Genomic DNA, 21,411 nt, shown 5'->3' on the forward strand with positions numbered 1-21,411 from the left:
CTGTATGCTTTTGTATAGATTATTCCTTTCTACCTAGAATGCCCTTTTCCCTGTATTCTCTGGCAAGTTCCTCTTGTTCCTTATGGATGTGTCTTAAATACTGTTTCCTCCTCTTTCCTTGATCACTTGTCATGAAGAAGACAGCACATACATACATTATAAAGCTGTTTTGATAAGGGAGGAAAAGAGGTTTGAATAAGATCAAGGTGTAGCTGTTCTAAATAAATAAATGTTTGGTAAATGTTTATTGTTTGGTAAATAAATGTTTGGTAAATGTTTGGTAATGTTCTAAATAAATAAATGTTCAGTAAATGGTATGATCAGACTTCCTCAGTATTAAAAGATTTCACTTCTAATTAATTGTTTACTATAATTAATTAATGTTGAGGAGATGACAAACAAAAGTAGGTATTTGCATTACAAAACCAAATAGGGAATACAGGGGTTTTTTAAGCTTTGAGGAGTTTTTAGACACATTGTTGGCAGACTTCAGATTCTTTCTAAGTAAAATATTAAAGTTATATTGAGGTTTTCAGGAAACAGTTTGAGGATTCATTTTAGTTATTTGTTCACCATATAAAGCTTTTAATTTTTCTTTGCAACAGATGTGGGTAGCCTAGGAATTAAAATACCCTTTGATAGACTTACATATCCATAACTTCCAAATCTGAGAGAAGTAGTATTAGTAAATCATAGAATCACAGATTATTATATTATTTGTACTTAAATATTCTCTCTTTGCCATTTTGGAGAATGCAAAATGACAAATGGGCTATTTCCTCACTTCCCCTTTTATCTGTTCATGAGTCTAATGTTACATATAAATTTTTAATTTTTCACCCTATAAAAGGTGTTACCTACCAAAAAAGTGAAGTTTTATGTATAATGCTTCTCTAGTTTAGAATTATTTAGTTATTTTCCATTACTATATGAATAAAATTGAGAAATACATTTGCCAGCACTGCTATTTTTAGGTGTAGAATGTTATGTTATTTTTAGGTGTAGAATGTCCCCTGATTTTAGTCTTTTCTACTACAGAACCCACCTAATAGGAAGAGATTATGGTACCACTTGCAGATGATTTTTATATCATTAGAATATGCTGAGGTGATTAAGACTAGTGGTTCTCAAACTTTTTGGTCTCAGTACCTTATTTTACTCTTCAAAAACTTTTTTGAAGAGCTCTACGAGATTTTGTTTATATGGTTTAATTATCAGTATTTACCATCTTGGAAATTAAAACAAATTCAAAATATTTATTAAATACATGTTTTTTTAAAAAACTCATGTTAACATAAACAGCATTTTAAAAATGAAAAATAGCTATTTTCCAAATCAAAAAACACTTCAGTGAGAAGGATGACATAATTTTTTACTTTTGCATACCTCTGTAATGTCTGGCATAACAAAAGCTGTATTCTCATGTTTGCTCCTGCATTTCATCTCTTACAATGTATTGTTTTGGTTGAAGTATATGAAGATAGTCCTGTTTCGCACACATAGGGTTGTTGGAAAAGAGGAGTGTTTTGCCTTTTCAGGGAATTGTGGATATTCTTTTTTGATGCTTCACCAAAACTCAGCAAGTGATGGTTTCTTAAAGGTTAATTGTAATGTTCAATCTGAACACATAAGTTAACTTTTGTATTCTATTACATGAAACTCCATTAGTTTATCTTGCACTTTGAATGGTTCTTTTACCAATGTGTGATTTTGTAATTTGAATGTCATTCATTAGTTATTTGGAAAATATGGATTTATTGAGCTGTATAGATCTTCTAAAAGTTGATACATCTCATTATATGATATTTAAAAAATCACATTTATTGATATCACCACCAGTATCAGAAGAGTTTTAGTACTTTATTGAGAAGCTGATAAGCTCACAGAGTTGAATACAGATTTTCCAAAGTTCTAATTTTATGTTGAATAGTCAAAGTCTGTCATTGGCAACAAATACTGTCATTTATTCTCATTGAAATGACAAGTTCTCTTTTTTATATTTGAGAAATGTCTGCCAAATACCCAAGTCTAATAACTCTAGTTCATATGTCAGTTGTTCTTCAAGTAAAAATGACGTTCCATTAAAAATGTGCAAGTTTAGGTCACAACTCAGTCATATGTGGTTTTCCTTGAGACAGCCTTCATGCTTTGGGTATGCATCAGACATGCTTTATTTGTACTTCCTATATCATCCCACAGAATATCAGAATATCATGTACTCAGGGGTGGAGATTTAATAAAATTAATAGTTAAAGGACTTTAACTATTAAAGGACATTCTTTAGTGAGACTGGATTTGTACTGTGAGTGTGTGGTGGTGGTGAAGAATAAGACTACTATACTAATTCATTTTGGTACCACTGCCTTGACTTATGTTAAGGTACCAGGAGCTTCACCCAGTATTGCTTTTTCATCATTGCAAATGTAAACATAGTCGAAAAGACAAGTAACATATTAGTATTATTATGAAAATAGTTTTGGGCCTCAGAGTCTTCCATGGATTCATGGACCACTTTGAGAACCACTGATTTAGACTTTCAAAAGAAGGAAGGCATCTCATCTCATAAATCACTTTTCAATACCTGAGACACTTCCTTAGACAGAAAGAAGACCATTTTAAAAAATCTTCATCATTTTTGTCATTCTGGTTTCATATAATTAATAATTAACATTTTATTGAACGTTTGTTGTATGCCAGCTGCTCCGATGTGATTTGTTTTCCACACACCAATCAGTTCTCTAGTTCTCAGTAGGCAGTGATTGGGTGTCCTACAAATTTAACTCAGGTCTGACACTATCTACCTGGAGATAAGTGTCAGATTCCATAGGTTAAAGGTTCAGTCCCACAAGACTGCCCCCTTGCCCCTTTAGATGCCACTCGCAAGTCCACTGGCTTTAAATGGGAGGCTTCCACAACTCCCTCCTTGGGGCCTATTAATTTGCTAGAGTGGCTCACAGAACTCAAAGAAACGTTTACATTTGTTTACCAGTTTATCATAAAGGATATTATAGGGATACAAAAGAACAGTTGGATGAAGAGGTATAGTACGGTGAGGTCTGGAAGTGTCCTGGGTATAGGAACTTACGTTCCTGTGGAGTTTCGGGTGTACCACCCTCCCAACATGTGCGTAGGTCATCTGGTTCACGAAATATGGAAGCTCTCCAAACTCCTTCCTTTTAGGTTTTAGTGGACGCTTCATTACCAAAGCAAGATTGATTAAACCACTGGCCATCTCAGTTTTCATTCCCTCTTCCCTCCCTGGAAGTCTGGAGGTGGTGGGGCGGAAAGTTCCAACCTTCTAATCACTGGTTAGTTCCCCTGGCAACCAGCCCTCAAGTTTAGGGGCTTTCCAAAAGATACCTCATTAACATGTGGTTGAAAGGGGCTTGTTAAGAATAACAAAGACATTCCTTTCACATTATAGCTGTGGAACTATTTCAGGAACCAATGACAAAAGACCAAATATTGTAACAAAAGATGCTTCCAGTTGCTCTATGCTTAGGAAAGTCCAAGGAGCTATGAGCCAGGAACAGTGAATGAAGATCAAATGTCTATATCTTATTATAAATTATAATATCTCACTTGCATTTTACAGATGAGAGAACAGACGTACAGAGGGGTTAATTAAGTTGCTTACAACCACACACCTAGTAATTTTTTTCTAGTTATAGTATTTCTAGTTAGAATAGAGTATTTCTTGGGAAGTGAAGTCTTAGTGTTATCAGAAACTTTTTTTTTTTTAGATTATCAAATATTTAACTCTGTTTAATGCAGTGTTGTGTAGTCCCAGCCTAGAAAAGCTAAGGAGTACAATGCAATGGTAAAACTTAGTAGAATCTGACCACTATAGGAAGATACGAAAATTAAAGCTGGATATATAGTAAGGTACGATTCCAGTAGGGAAAAATATAGATCAATCCATTTTCAATATATGAGAACAGATAGTCTAAATATTTGGATGTGGATTATAGCTAATCAAAAGATGCATAGGTAGAGATAAATGTAAGCCAAGTATCTATCTATGTAAATGTTAAAAAAGTACACATGCAACTATTTTATTTTTGCTTGTATGTACAATATAATTTATACCAATGTTCTGTTTAATGCTTTCAAAGAGAAAGCCAATTGGAAGTCTCATAAATATGTAGCAGAAAAAACTGAAACACAGAACAAAATAGGTTTTCTAATAAGATGTAATAAGTAGGGATATAAAAAGAATGATGACTAAAAAAGTAAAATACCAACTGCTTTAAAAATCTGTCATTAAACAAGATAAATTGAAGACAGTAAAGTAGACAGAAAATAATGGGAAAAAGCAAGCTGGAGATAACTTTTCCTAAGTAATCAGAATGAAAGAAATGCATCTGAACCACAAAAGGCATAAAAACTAGGAGCCAGCATATGCTTGGCAGTCTTTTCTGTGTAGCTTTACTGAACTGACCAAAACACTGCCAGATTTTCTTTTTAATTGTACATAATTTTTTATTGAATGAAAGATTTAAAAAATTTTGTAGTGCTTTACAATTTCCAAAAGTTTCGCACACGTGACTTCATATAACCCTATGATAACCCTTTTTTCCCCCACCCCTATATTGCCCATCCCCACAAGTGGTAACCACTAGTTTGTTCCTTTTATCTGTGAGTCTGCTTCTTTTTCTTCTTTTAATTTAATTTAATTTATTTTTTTATACAGCAGGTTCTTGTTAGTTATCCATTTTATACACATCAGTGTATACATGTCAATCCCAATCGCCCAATTCATCACACCACCATCCCCCCCACGCCACTTTCCCCACTTGGTGTCCATATGTTTGTTCTCTACATCTGTGTCTCAACTTCTGCCCTGCAAACCGGTTCATCTGTACCATTTTTTTACATTCCACATATATGCGTTAATATACGATATTTGTTTTTCTCTTTCTGACTTACTTCACTCTGTATGACAGTCTCTAGATCCATCCATGTCTTAACAAATGACTCAGTTTCGTTCCTCTTTATGGCTGAGTAATATTCCATTATATATGTGTACCACAACTTCTTTATCCATTCGTTTGTCAGTGGGCATTTAGGTTGCTTCCCTGACCTGGCTATTGTAAATAGTGCTGCAATGAACATTGGGGTGCATGTGTCTTTTTGTTTTTGTTTTTTTTTTTGCAGTACGCGGGCCTCTCACTGTTGTGGCCTCTCCCGTTGCGGAGCACAGGCTCCAGACGCGCAGGCTCAGCGGCCATGGCTCACGGGCCTACCTGCTCCGTGGCATGTGGGATCTTCCCGGACCGGGGCACGAACCCGTGTCCCCTGCATCAGCAGGAGGACTCTAAACCACTGCACCACCAGGGAAGCCCGCATGTGCCTTTTTGAATTGTGGTTTTCTCTGGATATATGCCCAGTAGTGGGATTGCTGGATCATATGGTAATTCTATTTTTAGTTTTTTAATGAACCTCCATACTGTTCTCCATAGTGGTTGTATCAATTTACATTCCCATCAACATTCTTGCACCAACAGTGCAAGAGGGTTCCCTTTTCTCCACACCCTCTCCAGCATTCGTTGTTTGTAGATTTTCTCATGATGCCCTTTCTAACTGGTGTGAGGTGATACCTCATTGTAGTTTTGATTTGCATTTCTCTAATAATTAGTGACGTTGAGCAGCTTTTCATGTGCTTCTCGGCCATCTGTATATCTTCTTTGGAGAAATGTCTATTTAGGTCTTCTGCCCATTTTTGGATTGGGTTGACTGTTTCTTTAATATTGAGCTGAATGAGCTGTTTATATATTTCGGAGATTAATCCTTTGTCCATTGATTCATTTGCAAATATTTTCTCCCATTCTGAGGGTTGTCTTTTCGTCTTGTTTATGGTTTCCTTTGCTGTGCAAAAGCTTTGAAGTTTCATTAGGTTCCATTTGTTCATTTTTGTTTTTATTTCCATTACTCTAGGAGGTGGATCAGAAAAGATCTTGCTGTGATTTATGTCAAAGAGTGTTCTTCCTATGTTTTCCTCTAAGAGTTTTATAGTGTCTGGTCTTACATTTAGGTCCTGAATCCATTTTGAGTTTATTTTTGTGTATCGTGTCAGGGAGTGTTCTAATTTCATTCTTTTACATGTAGCTGTCCAGTTTTCCCAGCACCACTTATTGAAGAGACTGTCTTTTCTCCATTGTATATCCTTGCCTCCTTTGTCATCGATTAGTTGACCATAGGTGCGTGGGTTTATCTCTGAGCTTTCTATCTTGTTCCATTGATCTATGTTTCTGTTTTTGTGCCAGTACCATATTGTCTTGATTACTGTAGCTTTGTAGTATAGTCTGAAGTTAGGGAGTCTGATTCCTCCAGCTCCGCTTTTTTCCCTCAAGACTGCTTTGGCTATTCGGGGTCTTTTGTGTCTCCATACAAATTTTAAGATTTTTTGTTCTAGTTCTGTAAAAAATGCCATTGGTAATTTGATAGGGATTGCATTGAATCTGTAGATTGCTTTGGGTAGTAGAGTCATTTTCACAATGTTGATTCTTCCAATCCAAGAACATGGTATATCTCTCCATCTATTTGTATCATCTTTAATTTCTTTCATCAGTGTCTTATAGTTTTATACATACAGGTCTTTTGTCTCCTTAGGTAGGTTTATTCCTAGGTATTTCATTCTTTTTGTTGCAATGGTAAATGGGAGTGTTTCCTTAATTTTTCTTTCAGATTTTTCATCATTAGTGTATAAGAATGCAGGAGATTTCTGTGCATTAATTTTGTATCCTGCAGCTTTACCAAATTCATTGATTAGCTCTAGTAGTTTTCTGGTGGCATTTTTAGGATTCTCTATAGTATCATGTAATCTATTAACAGTGACAGTTTTACTTCTTCTTTTCCAATTTGTATCCCTTTTATTTCTTTTTCTTCTCTGATTGCTGTGGCTAGGATGTCCAAAACTATGTTGAATAATAGTGTCGAGAGTGGACATCCTTGTCCAGTTCCTGATCTTAGAGAAAATGCTTTCAGTTTTTCACCATTGAGAATGATGTTTGTGGTGGGTTTGTCGTATATGGCCTTTATTATGTTGAGGTAGGTTCCCCCTATGCCCACTTTCTGGAGAGTTTTTATCATAAATGGGTGTTGAATTTTGTCAAAAGCTTTTTCTGCATTTGTTGAGATGATCATATGGTTTTTATTCTTCAGTTTGTAAATATAGTGTATCATATTGATTGATTTGCGTATATTGAAGAATCCTTGCATCCCTGGGATAAATTCCACTTGATCATGGTGTATGATCCTTTTAATGTGTTGTTGGATTCTGTTTGCTAGTATTTTGCTGAGGATTTTTGCATCTATATTCATCAGTGATATTGGTCTGTAATTTTCCTTTTTTGTAGTATCTTTGTCTGGTTTTCATATCGGGGGTGGCCCCATAGAATGAGTTTGGGAGTGTTTCTTCCTCTGCAGTTTTTTGGGAGAGCTTGAGAAGGATGGGTGTTTGCTGTTCTCTAAATGTTTGATAGAATTCAGCTGTGAAGCCATCTGGTCCTGGACTTTTGTTGTTGGAAGATTTTTAATCACAGTTTCAATTTCATTACTTGTGATTGGTTGGTTCATATTTTCTATTTCTTCCTGGTTCAGTCTTGGAAGGTTATACCTTTCTAAGAATTCATCTATTTCTTCCAGGTTGTCCATTTTATTGGCATAGAGTTGCCTTTAGTAATCTCTTAGGATGCTTTGTATTTCTGTGGTGTCTGTTGTAACTTCTTTTTCATTTCTGATTTTATTGATTTGAGTCCTCTCCCTCTTTTTCTTGATGAGTCTGGCTAATGGTTTATCAATTTTGTTTAACTTCTCAAAGAACCAGCTTTTAGTTTTATTGATCTTTCCTATGTTTTCTTTGTTTGTATTTCATTTATGTCTGCTCTGATCTTTATGATTTCTTTCCTTCTGCTAACTTTGGGTTTTGTTTGTTCTTCTTTCTCTAGTTCCTTTAGGTATAAGGTTAGATTGTTTATTTGATATTTTTCTTGTTTCTTGAGGTAGGCTTGTATAGCTATAAACTTCCCTCTTAGAACTGCTTTTGCTGCATCCCAAAGGTTTTGGATCGCTGTGTTTTCATTGTCATTTGTCTCTAGGTATTTTTTATTTCCTCTTTGATTTCTTCAGTTATATCTTGATTATTTAGTAACATATTGTTTAGCCTCCATGTGTTTGCGTTTTTTATGTGTTTTTCCCTGTAATTCATTTCTAATCTCATAGTGTTGTGGTCAGAAAAGATGCTTGATATGATGTCAATTTTCTTAAATTTACTAAGGCTTGATTTGTGACCCAGGATGTGATCTATCCTGGAGAACGTTCCCTGGGCACTTGAGAAGAAAGTGTAATCTGCTGTTTTTGGATGGAATGTCCTATAAATATCAGTTAAATCTATCTGGTCTGTTGTGTCATTTAAAGCTTCTGTTTCCTTATTTATTTTCATTTTGGATGATGTGTCCATTGGTGTAAGTGAGGTGTTAAAGTCCCCCACTATTATTGTGTTACTGTCGATTTTCTCTTTTAGAGCTGTTAGCAGTTGCCTTATATATTGAGGTGCTCCTATGTTGGGTGCATATATATTTATAATTGTTATATCTTCTTCTTTGATTGATTCCTTGATCATTATGTAGTGTCCTTCCTTGTCTCTTGTAACATTATTTTAAAGTCTATTTTATCTGATATGAGTATTGCTACTCCAGCTTTCTTTTGATTTCCATTTGCATGGAATATCTTTTTCCATTCCCTTGCTTTCAGTCTGGATGTGTCCCTAGGTCTGAAGTGGGTCTCTTGTAGACAGCATATATATGGGTCTTGTTTTTGTATTCATTCAGCAAGCCTGTGTCTTTTGGTTGGAGCATTTAATCCATTTATGTTTAAGGTAATTATCGATATGTATGTTCCTAGGACCATTTTCTTAATTGTTTTGGGTTTGTTTCTGTAGGTCTTTTTCTCCTCTTGTGTTTCCCACTTAGAGAAGTTCCTTTAGCATTTGTTGTAGAGCTGGTTTGGTGGTGCTGAATTCTCTTAGCTTTTGCTTATCTGTAAAGCTTTTGATTTCTCCATGGAATCTGAATGAGATCCTTGCTGGCTAGAGTAATCTTCGTTGTAGGCTCTTCCCTTTCATCCATTTAAGTATATCATGCCACTCCCTTCTGGCTTGTAGAGTTTCTGCTGAGAAATCAGCTATTAACCTTATGGGAGTTCCCTTGTATGTTATTTGTCATTTTTCCCTTGCTGCTTTAAATAATTTTCCTTTGTCTTGACTTTTTGCCAATTTGATTACTATGTGTCTTGGCATGTTTCTCCTTGGGTTTATCCTGTATGGGACTCGCTGCACTTCCTGGACTTGGGTGGCTATTTCCCTTCCCATGTTAGGGAAGTTTTCGACTATAATGTCTTCAAATATTGTCTTGTGTCCTTTCTCTCTCTCTTCTCCTTCTGGGACCCCTATAATGCGAATGTTGTTGTGTTTAATGTTGTCCCAGGGGTCTCTTAGGCTGTCTTCATTTCTTTTCATTCTTTTTTCTTTATTCTGTTCCGCAGCAGTGAATTCCAGCATTCTGTCTTCCAGGTCGCCTATCCGTTCTTCTGCCTCAGTTATTCTGCTATTGATTCCTTCTAGTGTAGTTTTCATTTCACTTATTGTATTGTTCATCTCTGTTTGTTTGTTCTTTAATTCTTCTAGGTCTTTGTTAAACATTTCTTGCATCTTCTCGATCTTTGCCTCCATTCTTTTTCTGAGGTCATGGATCATCTACACTATCATTCTGAATTGTTTTTCTGGAAGGTTTCCTATCTCCACTTCATTTAGTTGTTTTACTGGGGTTTTATCTTGTTTCTTCGTCTGGTACATAGTCCTGTGCCTTTTCATCTTGTCTATCTTTTTGTGAATGTGGTTTTTGTTCCACAGGCTGCAGGATTGTAGTTCTTCTTTCTTCTGCTATCTACCCTCTGGTGGATGAGGCTGTCTAAGAGCCTTGTGTAAGTCTGATCGAGGGACTGGTGGTGGGTAGAGCTGACTGTTGCTCTGGTGGGCAGAGCTCAGTAAAACTTTAATCTGCTTGACTGCTGATGGGTGGGGCTGGGTTCCCTCCCTGCTGGTTGTTTGGCCTGAGGCAACCCAATACTGGGGCCTACCTGGGCTCTTTGGTGGGGCTTAATGACAGACTCTGGGAGGGCACACACCAAGGAGTTCTTTCAGAACTTCTGCTGCCATTGTCCCCATCCCCCAGTGAAACAGAGCCACCCCCCGCCTCTGCAGGAGACCCTCCAACACTAGCAGGTAGGTCTGGTTCAGTCTCCCCTGGGGTCACTGCTCCTTCCCCTGGGTCCCGAGGCGCACACTACTTTGTGTGTGCCCTCCAAGAGTGGAGTCTCTGTTTCCCCCGGTCCTGTTGAAGTCCTGCAATCAAATCCCTCTAGCCTTCTAAAGTCTGATTCTCTAAGAGTTCTTCCTCCCATTGCTGGACCCCTAGGTTGGGAAGCCTGACGTGGGGCTCAGAACCTTCATGCCAGTGGGTGGACTTCTGTGGTATAAGTGTTCTCCAGTCTGTGAGTCACCCACCGTGCAGTTATGGGATTTGATTTTACTGTGATTGCACCCCTCCTACCGTCTCATTGTGGCTTCTCCTTTGTCTTTGGATATAGGGTATCTTTTTTGGTGAGTTCCAGTTTCTTCCTGTCAGTGATTGTCCAGCAGCTAGTTGTGATTCTGGTGTTCTCACAAGAGGGAGTGAGAGCATGTCATTCTACTGCACCATCTTGGTTCCTCCCTCAGAATCTTAAAATATCGTGTTTAAATGAAAATAGATTGTAAAGCACACATACAAAATTATTGTGCAGCTCCTAATTATACAGTCATCTGTTTACTCTTTAAGTCCTAAGACTCATTTTTCTCCAACATAAGTCAAGTTGTGTAACTTTATATCATCGTTGATTGCGCAGAATTGTTGGGTCAATAAAAATTGATTTCAGAAATTTGTCACCCCCTGAACATCTTCAGGTTTCAGTATATGTTTTATTTTTGAGATTTGGATTTTCCTTTTTGTATATATTTTAAGAAACAAAATCCTTTGGTAATGTATTTTATAGGAAATCCTGTTAGCAATTATGACCCATTAAAAACACTTAACTAACAACATGTATCAGTGCTGGTGCCAAACTCTGCCCACACAAAGCAGGATACAGGAACTGGGCTCTATTTATTTTTTAGTGATTATATTGTCCTCTTTTGTGGACAAAAGTGGTCTATAGCCATCCAGATAACTGTACACTTCAGTATTACCTGTGTTTTAGATACTTTGTGTTAAAAAAGCATCAAGAAAGTATTGTTCATGGAGTTGATGAAAAAGGAAGAAACTTACAATTCAATATTTGTTTTACAAAGAAATGCATTATCATAATTCTTGATTTTTCTTCCCTTTTTTTAGGCTTCACATTTCTTTTGGGGATTGTGGGCTTTGATTCAAGCCAAATACTCCACTATTGAGTTTGATTTCCTTGGGTAAGTTTAATTTTATTGTATGCATTACATTTGTCTCTACTCTTGGGATTTACATTTAGAATTTATAGGGGACATTGTAGTTATTATTTTTAGTCAAATGTTGCAGAGGTTGCATACATTTAATAAATTGGTCTGCAAGGAAATCTGGTATAATCTGTTAAATGATTTCAGTATTAGAAAAGTGTCCAGTAGGTGGTGCAATAAACTAAAAATATGTCCCTTGAAAATTTAAAAACTTAAAAAAAAATCAGTTTAGAACGGGTGGGTGGAAATAAACAAAGGATTAAGGTTTTTAGCTGTAATTACGTTGTTACTCTCTTTTCTCAATAGGTATGCAATTGTTCGTTTTAACCAATACTTTAAGATGAAGCCTGAGGTTACTGCATTAAAGGTGCCTGAGTAAAGAAGACATTTAATTATTCTTAAGTAGCTGAACAATGCTTGTGGATATTTTAAGAAATTCCAAAAAGCCAATATATGTTAAAATTCTTTTAATTTGGTTATCTTGCTTTACAAATTATGCTTCTAAACAACCAATTTATTTTTTAAATAGAATGATGTTAAGAAATACACCTACTGCTCTCAGTATGTGGTGGGTTAGAAGTTTGTTAAATCAGCAAAAAGGTATAAAGATGTCAGTTTAATCCTTTGATAATTTAATCTATGTTATATGTTAATTATTTATTATAAATTTAACATGAATTCTGTGACTGTTTTCATCTGTTTCATCTGTTTGTTGAGTGTAAGCAACAAAAATTTTCCAGAGAAAATTTTCTTTTAAGTTTTACTTTAATATTAATTTTAGTAAACATTTTAGGTGTTTAGTGTAACCTTTTTATTTTGACACACTGTTAGTTAAATGAATCATTTACTCTTGGAATGCCAGACACTGGTTTAGATAAATTAAGATGTTCATAGAAAAATATCTGTTTAGGAGAGTGAAGTACATTCACTGTCTATGCTAGTGGTACATCTTTCTGGAGTACTGGAAAGCATTTTTTTGGGGGGAACATCTTAGAATTAAATTCCCCTCTTGCTACATAGTCTGGCAGTATAAATATTAATATTTACCATATAATCCTGGAATAGATATATGATGATTTTATGTTACCAAAATCTGTATTAAATAATGTTTTCACATACTATATATGGTCATTTAAGTTACAGTTTGTTTTTAAAATTTTACTATATCAAATTGTTTCTAACCAAAAATTTTGTTTTACTTATTGAGATGTTGTATATTTTGTTTGTTATTAAATAGTAGCTAGTACAGCAATTGTTAATTTTTGAAACAAAGACAGAATGCTTATCATACTTGGGAACAAGAAAATGTCATTTAGTTTAATTCTTTTTTACTTCTTCAGATTCATTCCTTACAGTGTGGTTTTAATGTTTTAGTTTGGCTCCATGTCTTTAGAATGATAGCAAATGATTACTTGATAAATGTATCAATAGTTTCAGAGAAATAAGTTGAGATGGTTAAAAGAATTAAATAAGGAACCTTTAGAACATGAATCTTGTACACTTAAAATCTGATACAACAATGTGAATTAAGCAAAAATACTCCTGGTAGGAGGGCTTCTGTTTGGTTTGATTTCTTTTGATTTTGTTTGTTTGTTTTTGTCTGTTTGAGAGTGAGAGGATGGCAGTTATTATTTGGAAGGAACTTAGATCTTTGAGATAGATAAGCAAGCATCCAGTTTTGAAGACTGCTGTGTAGAGTTGAGCAGTCATGGTTAACTTTACTTAGAAAATGAGTCTGACAAGCTTTGCACTTTGGTCACATAAGTGCCCATGTACAAAGTTGGCTTAATGGATCTGCATATTCAGAATATGCAACTACAAATTAATCCTCTGAGAAATCTTCTGGGGAGTCTGATGTATTATTCCAAGTGACTTGTATTCTCAGATAAGTGCTTTAAAATACTTGGATTATCTCAAGATGTTTAAAGCTAATAAAGTAAGTAGAAACACTTACAGGCCATTTAAAATGGTAAATTCTAGTTACATGAATAGAATCTTAAAATCTGTTTTGTGTCTATATTAACAGTGTTAGACCAAGATTTGTTTTCTACCTCCCCAATGTTACAAATGTTCACTTCTGTTTTTATAAACCATATTACTGTAGGATCAATAGAATTTTACCTAATTAACTAAATGAAAGGAACCAATTAAACAATGAATAGCTTTTTATATAATGTTAGAGTGAACTTGAAAAATTGTTTTTGGTGGAATTTCATCTGGGGCTGGAACATTTTCTTAGAACAATGAAGAATATGTAGTACTCTTGCTTTCCGACTTCTTAAAAGTGCAGATATATCTTGGAGAACTGTGGGAAGAGAGAAGATCATTTTTCTACCTTACTCCATATTCTTCAAACTATTTTGAATAGAGATTCACTGAGCCATTGCTGGTAGATTGTGCCTAGCTGCTAGCTGTGATACTCTTGTAAGTGGTTCAGAGAGATTCATATAGAAGTGAATGTAAAGGGGAATAAAGGCTCTCACTTTAGCCCTAGGCAATGAATCTTGGGAACAAAATAAGCTATTTAAGATATTTCCCCCACTTTTAGGCTAGATTTTGGGTATTATGATGTTCCCACTTCCTGTACAGGTTTTTGGGATCATGCTTCAGCCTAATAATAGGGTTCAAAATTTGCTTCCCTTTTAATTGATCATTTAAGGGATTCTAAAGGGAAAACATCCCTCTAAAATTTGTCCTGTGGCTTGCTGAGATGTCTTTTGCCTTTTTATGTTAAGCTAAGGAACTTGAATGCCTTACCTAATAACTCAACTGATAGTAAGCTCATTTTGTAAATATGAAAATGGTTGTTAGAGAAGTGGCATTCATGTATACTCAGTGTTAGTCAATAGACCATAGTGGCCTGGATGCTTTAGCAAGCAAAATTCCACAGTTTGTTTTCCCTTTGTTCCTTACATACTTGTATGATCTTAACTGACCAGTAATACTTGATTTTTTCCCCTCCTGACCCCATGCTACCACCACTTTCTGGGAATTAAAGAGATGTGGTAGTAAATCATACTGTTCACATGATCATTTGAGATCAATATGAGCACAAAACTCATCAACTAGGTCTGCCTGGAATGTATATAAAACAGTGTAAATAAAAATTTGTAAATTAGTGTGACTTGTATGTTGCATATGAGATTGTGTATTGTTTTGCATTCTTTTCCCTTTTGTAGACATTTTTCTGTAAGGTCATGATCCAGCTCTTTGGTTTTAGACTGGAAATAGCCAACAAATCGGGCTGCACAGTGGGATAACAAGAGGAACTGGAAATAGGGTTTGTCAGTTTTTGTTAATGTCAGTACTTATTTATTTAGCCTCTCAGTGCCTAATATGACTTTTTTTCAAACTTTAGTTGACCACTAGTTTTTGGAGGTTAGATTCCTGCAAGCAGTAAATTAATACATTGTTAGAATTCCATTATTTGAGTCATGACTCTAAGCTAAAGCAAATTAAAAATATAATTTTATGATTGCAGACTGAAGTGTTATCCTTTTCTGTTTTCAAGGCTGTTAACCTTTTTCTACAAAAAAAACCTTTGAGTTTTTATATATCTCAGTGTGAATCTTAAGTCCCACATATACAAGGGAGATGATAAGTAATAGCTCCTAGTTCAACTTAAGCATGTCTCAGTTGGCTTCTCTAAGTATAAAGTTGTTCATTATGGGATTGTAAAACACAGAAAAGGTATGTGCTCTTTTAATGACTGCTAATTCCATTTTTGCTGAACTAAAAATATTTAACTTCATAAATATATTTATTATGAAACCTTCCAGATTTAAAGGAAAAATTCCCCCCAAACACTCTCAATTAAGTTAAAAACCTCCACTTTTAAAGTTATATGGATATTTCTTTTTTACATTACACAAAGCTTTCTGTACCATTTTTGAATTCCTTCATAATGTAAATGAGAAAACTATCAGTTTGATTTCTGCTTTAAATTGCTTTTAATAAGCATTTTATACTGCATTCCAAAGTGATATAGACTTAAGCTTTTAATATTAGTCATTCAATTGATAGACAAAGTTAACAATGCTTTATGCTAGGAGAGTTTTGTTATTGGCAGCAACTTGCACTACTTTACACAAAAGGCAAATGCTAGTAGTTTTTATGCACAAAGGAAAGTGAATTATAAGTATGTGGTAAAGCAGCTTTATCTTTATTTCAAAATTGATTTGCTCTGAATTTTCATTAGATTTTTAGAATGTCTTTGACTGGAAACTTAGTTACATATTAAGGCAATCTCTTGTTTTTGTTTCTTTTTTAAACGAAAGACATTAGTTATATGGAACCACCTTTTTTTTCTGCTACATACCACTTGTGAGATTACAGTGTTATGTCTTGGGTTTGATGTCTTCAGACAGAAAAGTGTAACGATTATTTTAAATGAATTTTTCCCCATCTTTGAAGTTTAGTCCATAAATGTATTGCTATAAAAGAAAATGCTTGAGTTTGCATTACTTGAATACTTGAAAACTGAAATTAATAAGATATATTACACAATGAATTAGACTTTTCTGAACAGTTTTTAACACTAAAATTTTCCTTTCTGGATCATAATTTGAAATGGACAGATTTAAACTATTTGGATAGAAAAAATAATACAGTGCTTATAGAAAATACCCTTTTGACTTTGAGGCATTCAGAATTCAAGTTTTTAGTAGGTTTCTGTCCTGAAATCTGCTTTCTCTTCTTTCCTATACTTAATGCACTTACTATGCTACTGATGTTATCAAACAGCAAGTTAAAATCTGTGTTCGTTATGCATCCTATGGCTTTCTAGTTACGAAAAAATTGCTCTGTAAAATACTCTTAATCCCTAAATGTAGGCATATTTTTGTCTACACCTTGCCCATTAATGATATTAATACCATAAATCATTTTAACAAAACACAAGGTGTTTATACAAATTGAAAACATTACATGTTACATTTGAACTAGTTAGTGAAGGGTAAGAAAAAGGTGGCTGATTTGAATTGTTCCATTAGTTAAATTTCAAAAGGAACTTTGAGAGATTAAGACCTGATAGTATCTGTGTAAACTAGCTCCTGTGAACTGGGAAAGACCCCCAAAGCAGTGGAGGAAATGAGAGCACTTGCATGGTTGTACTGTGGTGCTACTTAAATTATGTAGTGACACCCTGTAATTTTTATTGTTCAACAATCTGAAGAAGTTTCCTGTTACTTACATGTACTAAAGTAATTATAAATTGGTAGAATCTGCAAAAAGGAAACTTTTAAACTCTACTGTATTTAGGAGCCTTTGTGTAGCTGGGTGAAGTTTCCATGATTTGAAGTATTTGGATTTTAAAATATACCATTATTTTAAGAAAGAAGACCTGGCATTATTACATATTCTTAAATGACAATGTCCTTATCAGTTTCAGAAGAAAAAACCAAAATGAATAATTGTCATTGCATTAGCTGTATGTTGAATTGGGAAATTGTGACATAAAGGTTAAATTTATGTTTCTCAAATGTGAACCATAGTAGTATAATGCTGCTCTGTAAATACTGTAAGTGCTACAAATAGTCTCAGCACTGAAAATGTATTGATACCTCTCAAATGAATGCAACGTTTGATGTAGGTGTTTTGATATGCCTCAGAAAGTATCTGAGTGTCTGGGAACTTGTTAATCTGTTTGGTAATGAAGATACTTCCTGTTTTTTGTTGCTTCTTTTCATGTTTAAAATTTAATTTTTACATTTTTACTACTGTTAATTTAAGTAAAATTTGTTCTCTGGTTAAAATGGGGTTACCAGTGAAGAAAATTAAAAACAGCCTCATTCATGTAACTGCTTAAATAAAAATGCAGTTTTGCTATGTGTTCATAAACTTTTAATGAATCTGTATTTCTGTTTAAATATAAGTGATGTTTAGGCTTTATTTCTGTTTAATAAGGCCTTTTATCATTGATTAAATAAAGGAATGTATCTTTTTGAAGAGATTTATATTCTGTAAATAAAAATTGGTTGTAACAATAAAGTTGAGTTCTAACTGCTTGTATCCATAAATCTTGTTACTTCAACTTATTTTTGTGGTTTTCCTATTGTAGAAAAAGCTTTTAAATGTTCGTGTATAACTATTTGTATATTTGAAGTGAGTCTTTAAATTTCTAATCTCTGGTTTTTTAATATAGTGTTTAAAAGTTTTGAAAAAAGTTTACTTTTGAAAATTTGGTTGAGATGAGAGTGTAGAATATTGTATAAATTATGAACAAATTTTGTTTACCTAGTTTAAAAATTCATTATTATAGGCACTATACTTTGTGTTTTCACTGTGCTTGGGGCTGGAAGCAGGAATAGAGACACTGTTTGGGACTTAGCATCTTACAGTCTAGGCAAGGACTATCCATTCAACTAATGTTAGTTAAGCTCAGTTTCTAATTGTCAGGTAGTGTGATAGATGGTGGAGATACAAAGATAAGATATGATTTCTACCTTCAGATAATGTTTATCATGAAGATCAATTTTCCATAATGAAAATAGTCAGCAGTGTGTGTGTGTTTGTTTTATTAGAATGCCTTCCAATTTGGGTTTGTCTGGTGTTTTCTAATGATTAGATTGAGGTTATGTATCGCAGCCAAAATACTACAGAAGTGATTTGTCCTTGTTAGAGTATCACATGTGAGGAAATCAATGTTGATGTTAATTTTGATCACCTGGTCAAAGTATTGTTCTATGTCGTCACTGTATAGTTGTTTTCCCTGTGGTAACTAATAAGCAGTCTGTGGGGAGATACTTTAAGATTTAAGTATTTTGCTCCTTGGCAAACATCTCCTGTCCTCCTCCCCTGATTTAACAATACTTGATAATTATCTAAACCAGTCTTTATTGTGATGGCTGCAAAATAGTCACTTCTAGTGCTGCTGCATGCTTCACGTATATCAACCTTTTACTGTAAGGAATATCTTGTCTATCATCTATCTATCTCTGTTTACTGTAAGGAATCATCCTCTTGTGTCTGTTATCTTTCTCTGATCTGCCATGCATGGGACCGTATTTTAAGTATATACTCATGGGTTTCTGTTTTATTCAATGCATTATAATTTGTTACTACACTTACATATATTGATGTTAAATTGTCTGAGATTTGGCTTGGGGGAACCCCATCAAATCTGGTTCCTATGTCCTCTTGATATACCCCGAAATTTTTTGAGCACTTCCTTACCTTCTAGTAAAACAAGAAATTGCAGACTAATTTTGTACTTCCCTTCCTGACCCCTGGAATCAGGCATTTTCTCCAAGGAGCCTGGTTCCTTTTGGGGGTGTTAGTATTTAGAAATTTAGATCTGAGAACTAGGGATGCTCATTGCTCCTGGGATATTACTGATCTTAGGCCCTTTTAGCTGGCAGAGCAAGGGAACGCGCGCGCACGTGTGTGTGTGTGCGCATGCACACATGCTCATACTCATATATGTTTTAGAAATTGAGTCCATACTGACACCTCCAATTTCTGATTCAGCTTTCCAGAGTTCTTCCTTGCCTCTACCATTTCATATTTGTTTTTCTTATTTCCTTACTCTGATAATACAGATAGGTATTTTTGTCAAGACTACCATAGAAATAGGTCCTTTTCAGTGTATCATATGAGGTGTAAGATGTTAATACATATGTTACTAGTGGTTTTAACCTTAGTTACTTAATTGAAGTGTCTGCCAGGTTTCTCTCCCCACGTTTTACTTTTAATTGGTAATAGCTGGTGGAAGAGGATACTTGGAAGTTGTGTGGTTTCTTTGCTATTAATTTTAGCATCCACTGGCAGTTTTTTCCTGCAGCAATATTGTGATGTTTGCATGATGTTGATTTTCTATTTCTCTCTTTCCTTCTACATTCATAAATTGGAATTTTACTGTAAGGAAGAGCTGTACCTTTATTATTTACCTTTATTTATTTATCCAAGCAGTAAGGACACAAGGATATTCTGTGGGCTATAATTCTATTACAGTCATTCTGTTCCTCAGTTTATTTCTAGATTGGTGATTGAGAGCTCCTTCAAGTTGGCTGCTGTATTCTTTCAACATTGCCCACCTCATTTTTAGAGCACTTCCTTTTCTGGCAACATAAGGTGTTCCAGGCTAGGTTTGTACTTTCCCTGCCCCAACCCTCAATTCAGCTATTTCTTCACGGATCCCTGACATTTTTTTTTTTTTTTTAGAGAATATTTAGAAATTAAGGCCTGGTTGCCTTAATTGTTCATTGTTGGGCATTACTGCTTCTAAATTCCATCAGTTGACAGAATTAGGAAATACTAGAAAAGTCAGAAGAATGCTTCAATGCACTCCCATATATCCTCTTCCAGATTCCCCCAGTAATATTTTACTTCCTTTGCTTTACCATTTTCTATTTCTTTTTGTGAATTACTTGAGCAATTTACACACATAAATCTTCTTTACCCCTTAATATTTCAATACTTGTATTTCCTAAGAACAGTTTTGACCTGTGATGAGTTGGTGATCATTCAAATGAATGTCCTCTGTTTGTAGTGTGGTATTTTGGGGTTTTTGTTTGTTTGTTTGTTTGTTTTGGCTGCTTGCATGACCTGTATTTAATTGGTTTTTAGCAGTTTGATTATTTAGATGTGATTTCCTTTGTATTTATGATTCTGCTTGAATTTTGACCATTGTGAATCTGTAAATTTATGTCTTTTACCAAATTGGGGAAGTTTCAGCCATTATTTCTTCAAGTATTATATTCAGACTCGTTCTCTCTTCCCTTTATGGGTCCCTAATTACACATGGTTAGACTGAAGTTGTTCAGCAGGTCACTAAGGCTCTGTTCATTATTTTTCCAATGTCTGTTTCCTCTGTTTTCCAGATTGGATTATTCTGTTCATCTGTCTTCATACTTCGTTGACTTCTTTCCTCCCTTCTAATTTCCAAACTGCTGTTATGTCCATTCAGTGACTTTTTAAATTTTGGATATTATTTTCAGTTCTATAATTTCCATTTCATTGTTTTTTAGAGTTTCTATTTTTCTTTAAATTTTCTATTTATTCAATATAAGTATAGTCTTTGCATCCTTGAGCATGGTTGCTTTAAAATCCTTGTCCACGAATTTCAACAATGGATCATCCCAGGGACCATCTGTTGATTTGGTTTCTTTTGAGTATGGTTCGTATCTTCCTGTTTCTTTGTATGTCTAGTAGTTTTGATTTGTTTCCTGGACTTGTGATTGATATGTTGTAGAGACTCTTGATTCTGCTATGATCCTCTGAAAAGTATTGATTTTGTTTGTTTTAGCAGGCATGTAACTTGGCTGTACTCAAACTCTGGCTCTCCTTGGTGGACAGCAGCTAAAATTTTTGATCAGTTTTTTTTTTTTTTTTTTAGATTTAGTTGGGCTGTTTGGAATGTGCCCCACACCTGTGTAGTTTACAAGTCAGCCAGAGATTTGGTCGGTCTGTATGCAGATTTTAGTGTCATCTCTGGGTCTCTCTCAGAATTTCTTTCCATACTTTCCAGCTGTTGCGGTTACTTTGAACTCTGTCCTCTGGCTCGTCAAGTAAAGACTGCAGGTTTTTTGAGTTTTAGGTGCCCCACAAACCTCTGACTTGTGGCTTGCCCTCAGGTTAATAATATGGGAAACTCAGTGCCATTCTCTTTTTCTAAATGTAAATCCTGATCTGGTTTCTTTTGCTATTTATTGCTTTCTAGTGCTCTTAGGTAGTTTTATATCCCAATTTTATAGTTATCTGTGAGAACTTTGGTCCAATAGGAGATATTCCTCCATCATTCAATGTGGAACCTCTTTAATGTAGCTTTTTCAGTTGGGAATTTAACTGATACGGTAAATTAGCACAGATGTTAACAAAAACCATATATTCTAACTTGCAGTGTTTTAATTATTATTCAGAAATTGTGTAATTTGTATATATTTTCC

At 34.7% G+C, this 21,411-nt stretch overlaps 1 protein-coding gene across 1 annotated transcript in view; it reads left to right on the plus strand.

Moving 5' to 3' along the window:
• ETNK1 (ethanolamine kinase 1) overlaps positions 1 to 17,544 on the plus strand; it is a 68,775-nt gene extending 51,231 nt beyond the window's left edge. Inside the window, exons 7-8 of the mRNA XM_004270918.4 lie at positions 11,430 to 11,503; positions 11,834 to 17,544. Coding sequence (XP_004270966.2) covers positions 11,430 to 11,503; positions 11,834 to 11,906 — 147 coding nt within the window. The 3' untranslated portion in view covers positions 11,907 to 17,544. The remainder of the gene's footprint in view (positions 1 to 11,429; positions 11,504 to 11,833) is intronic.
• Positions 17,545 to 21,411: the final 3,867 nt, after the last annotated feature.

Source organism: Orcinus orca, chromosome 11 (assembly GCF_937001465.1).
Source record: "Orcinus orca chromosome 11, mOrcOrc1.1, whole genome shotgun sequence".
Classification (NCBI taxonomy): domain Eukaryota; kingdom Metazoa; phylum Chordata; class Mammalia; order Artiodactyla; family Delphinidae; genus Orcinus; species Orcinus orca.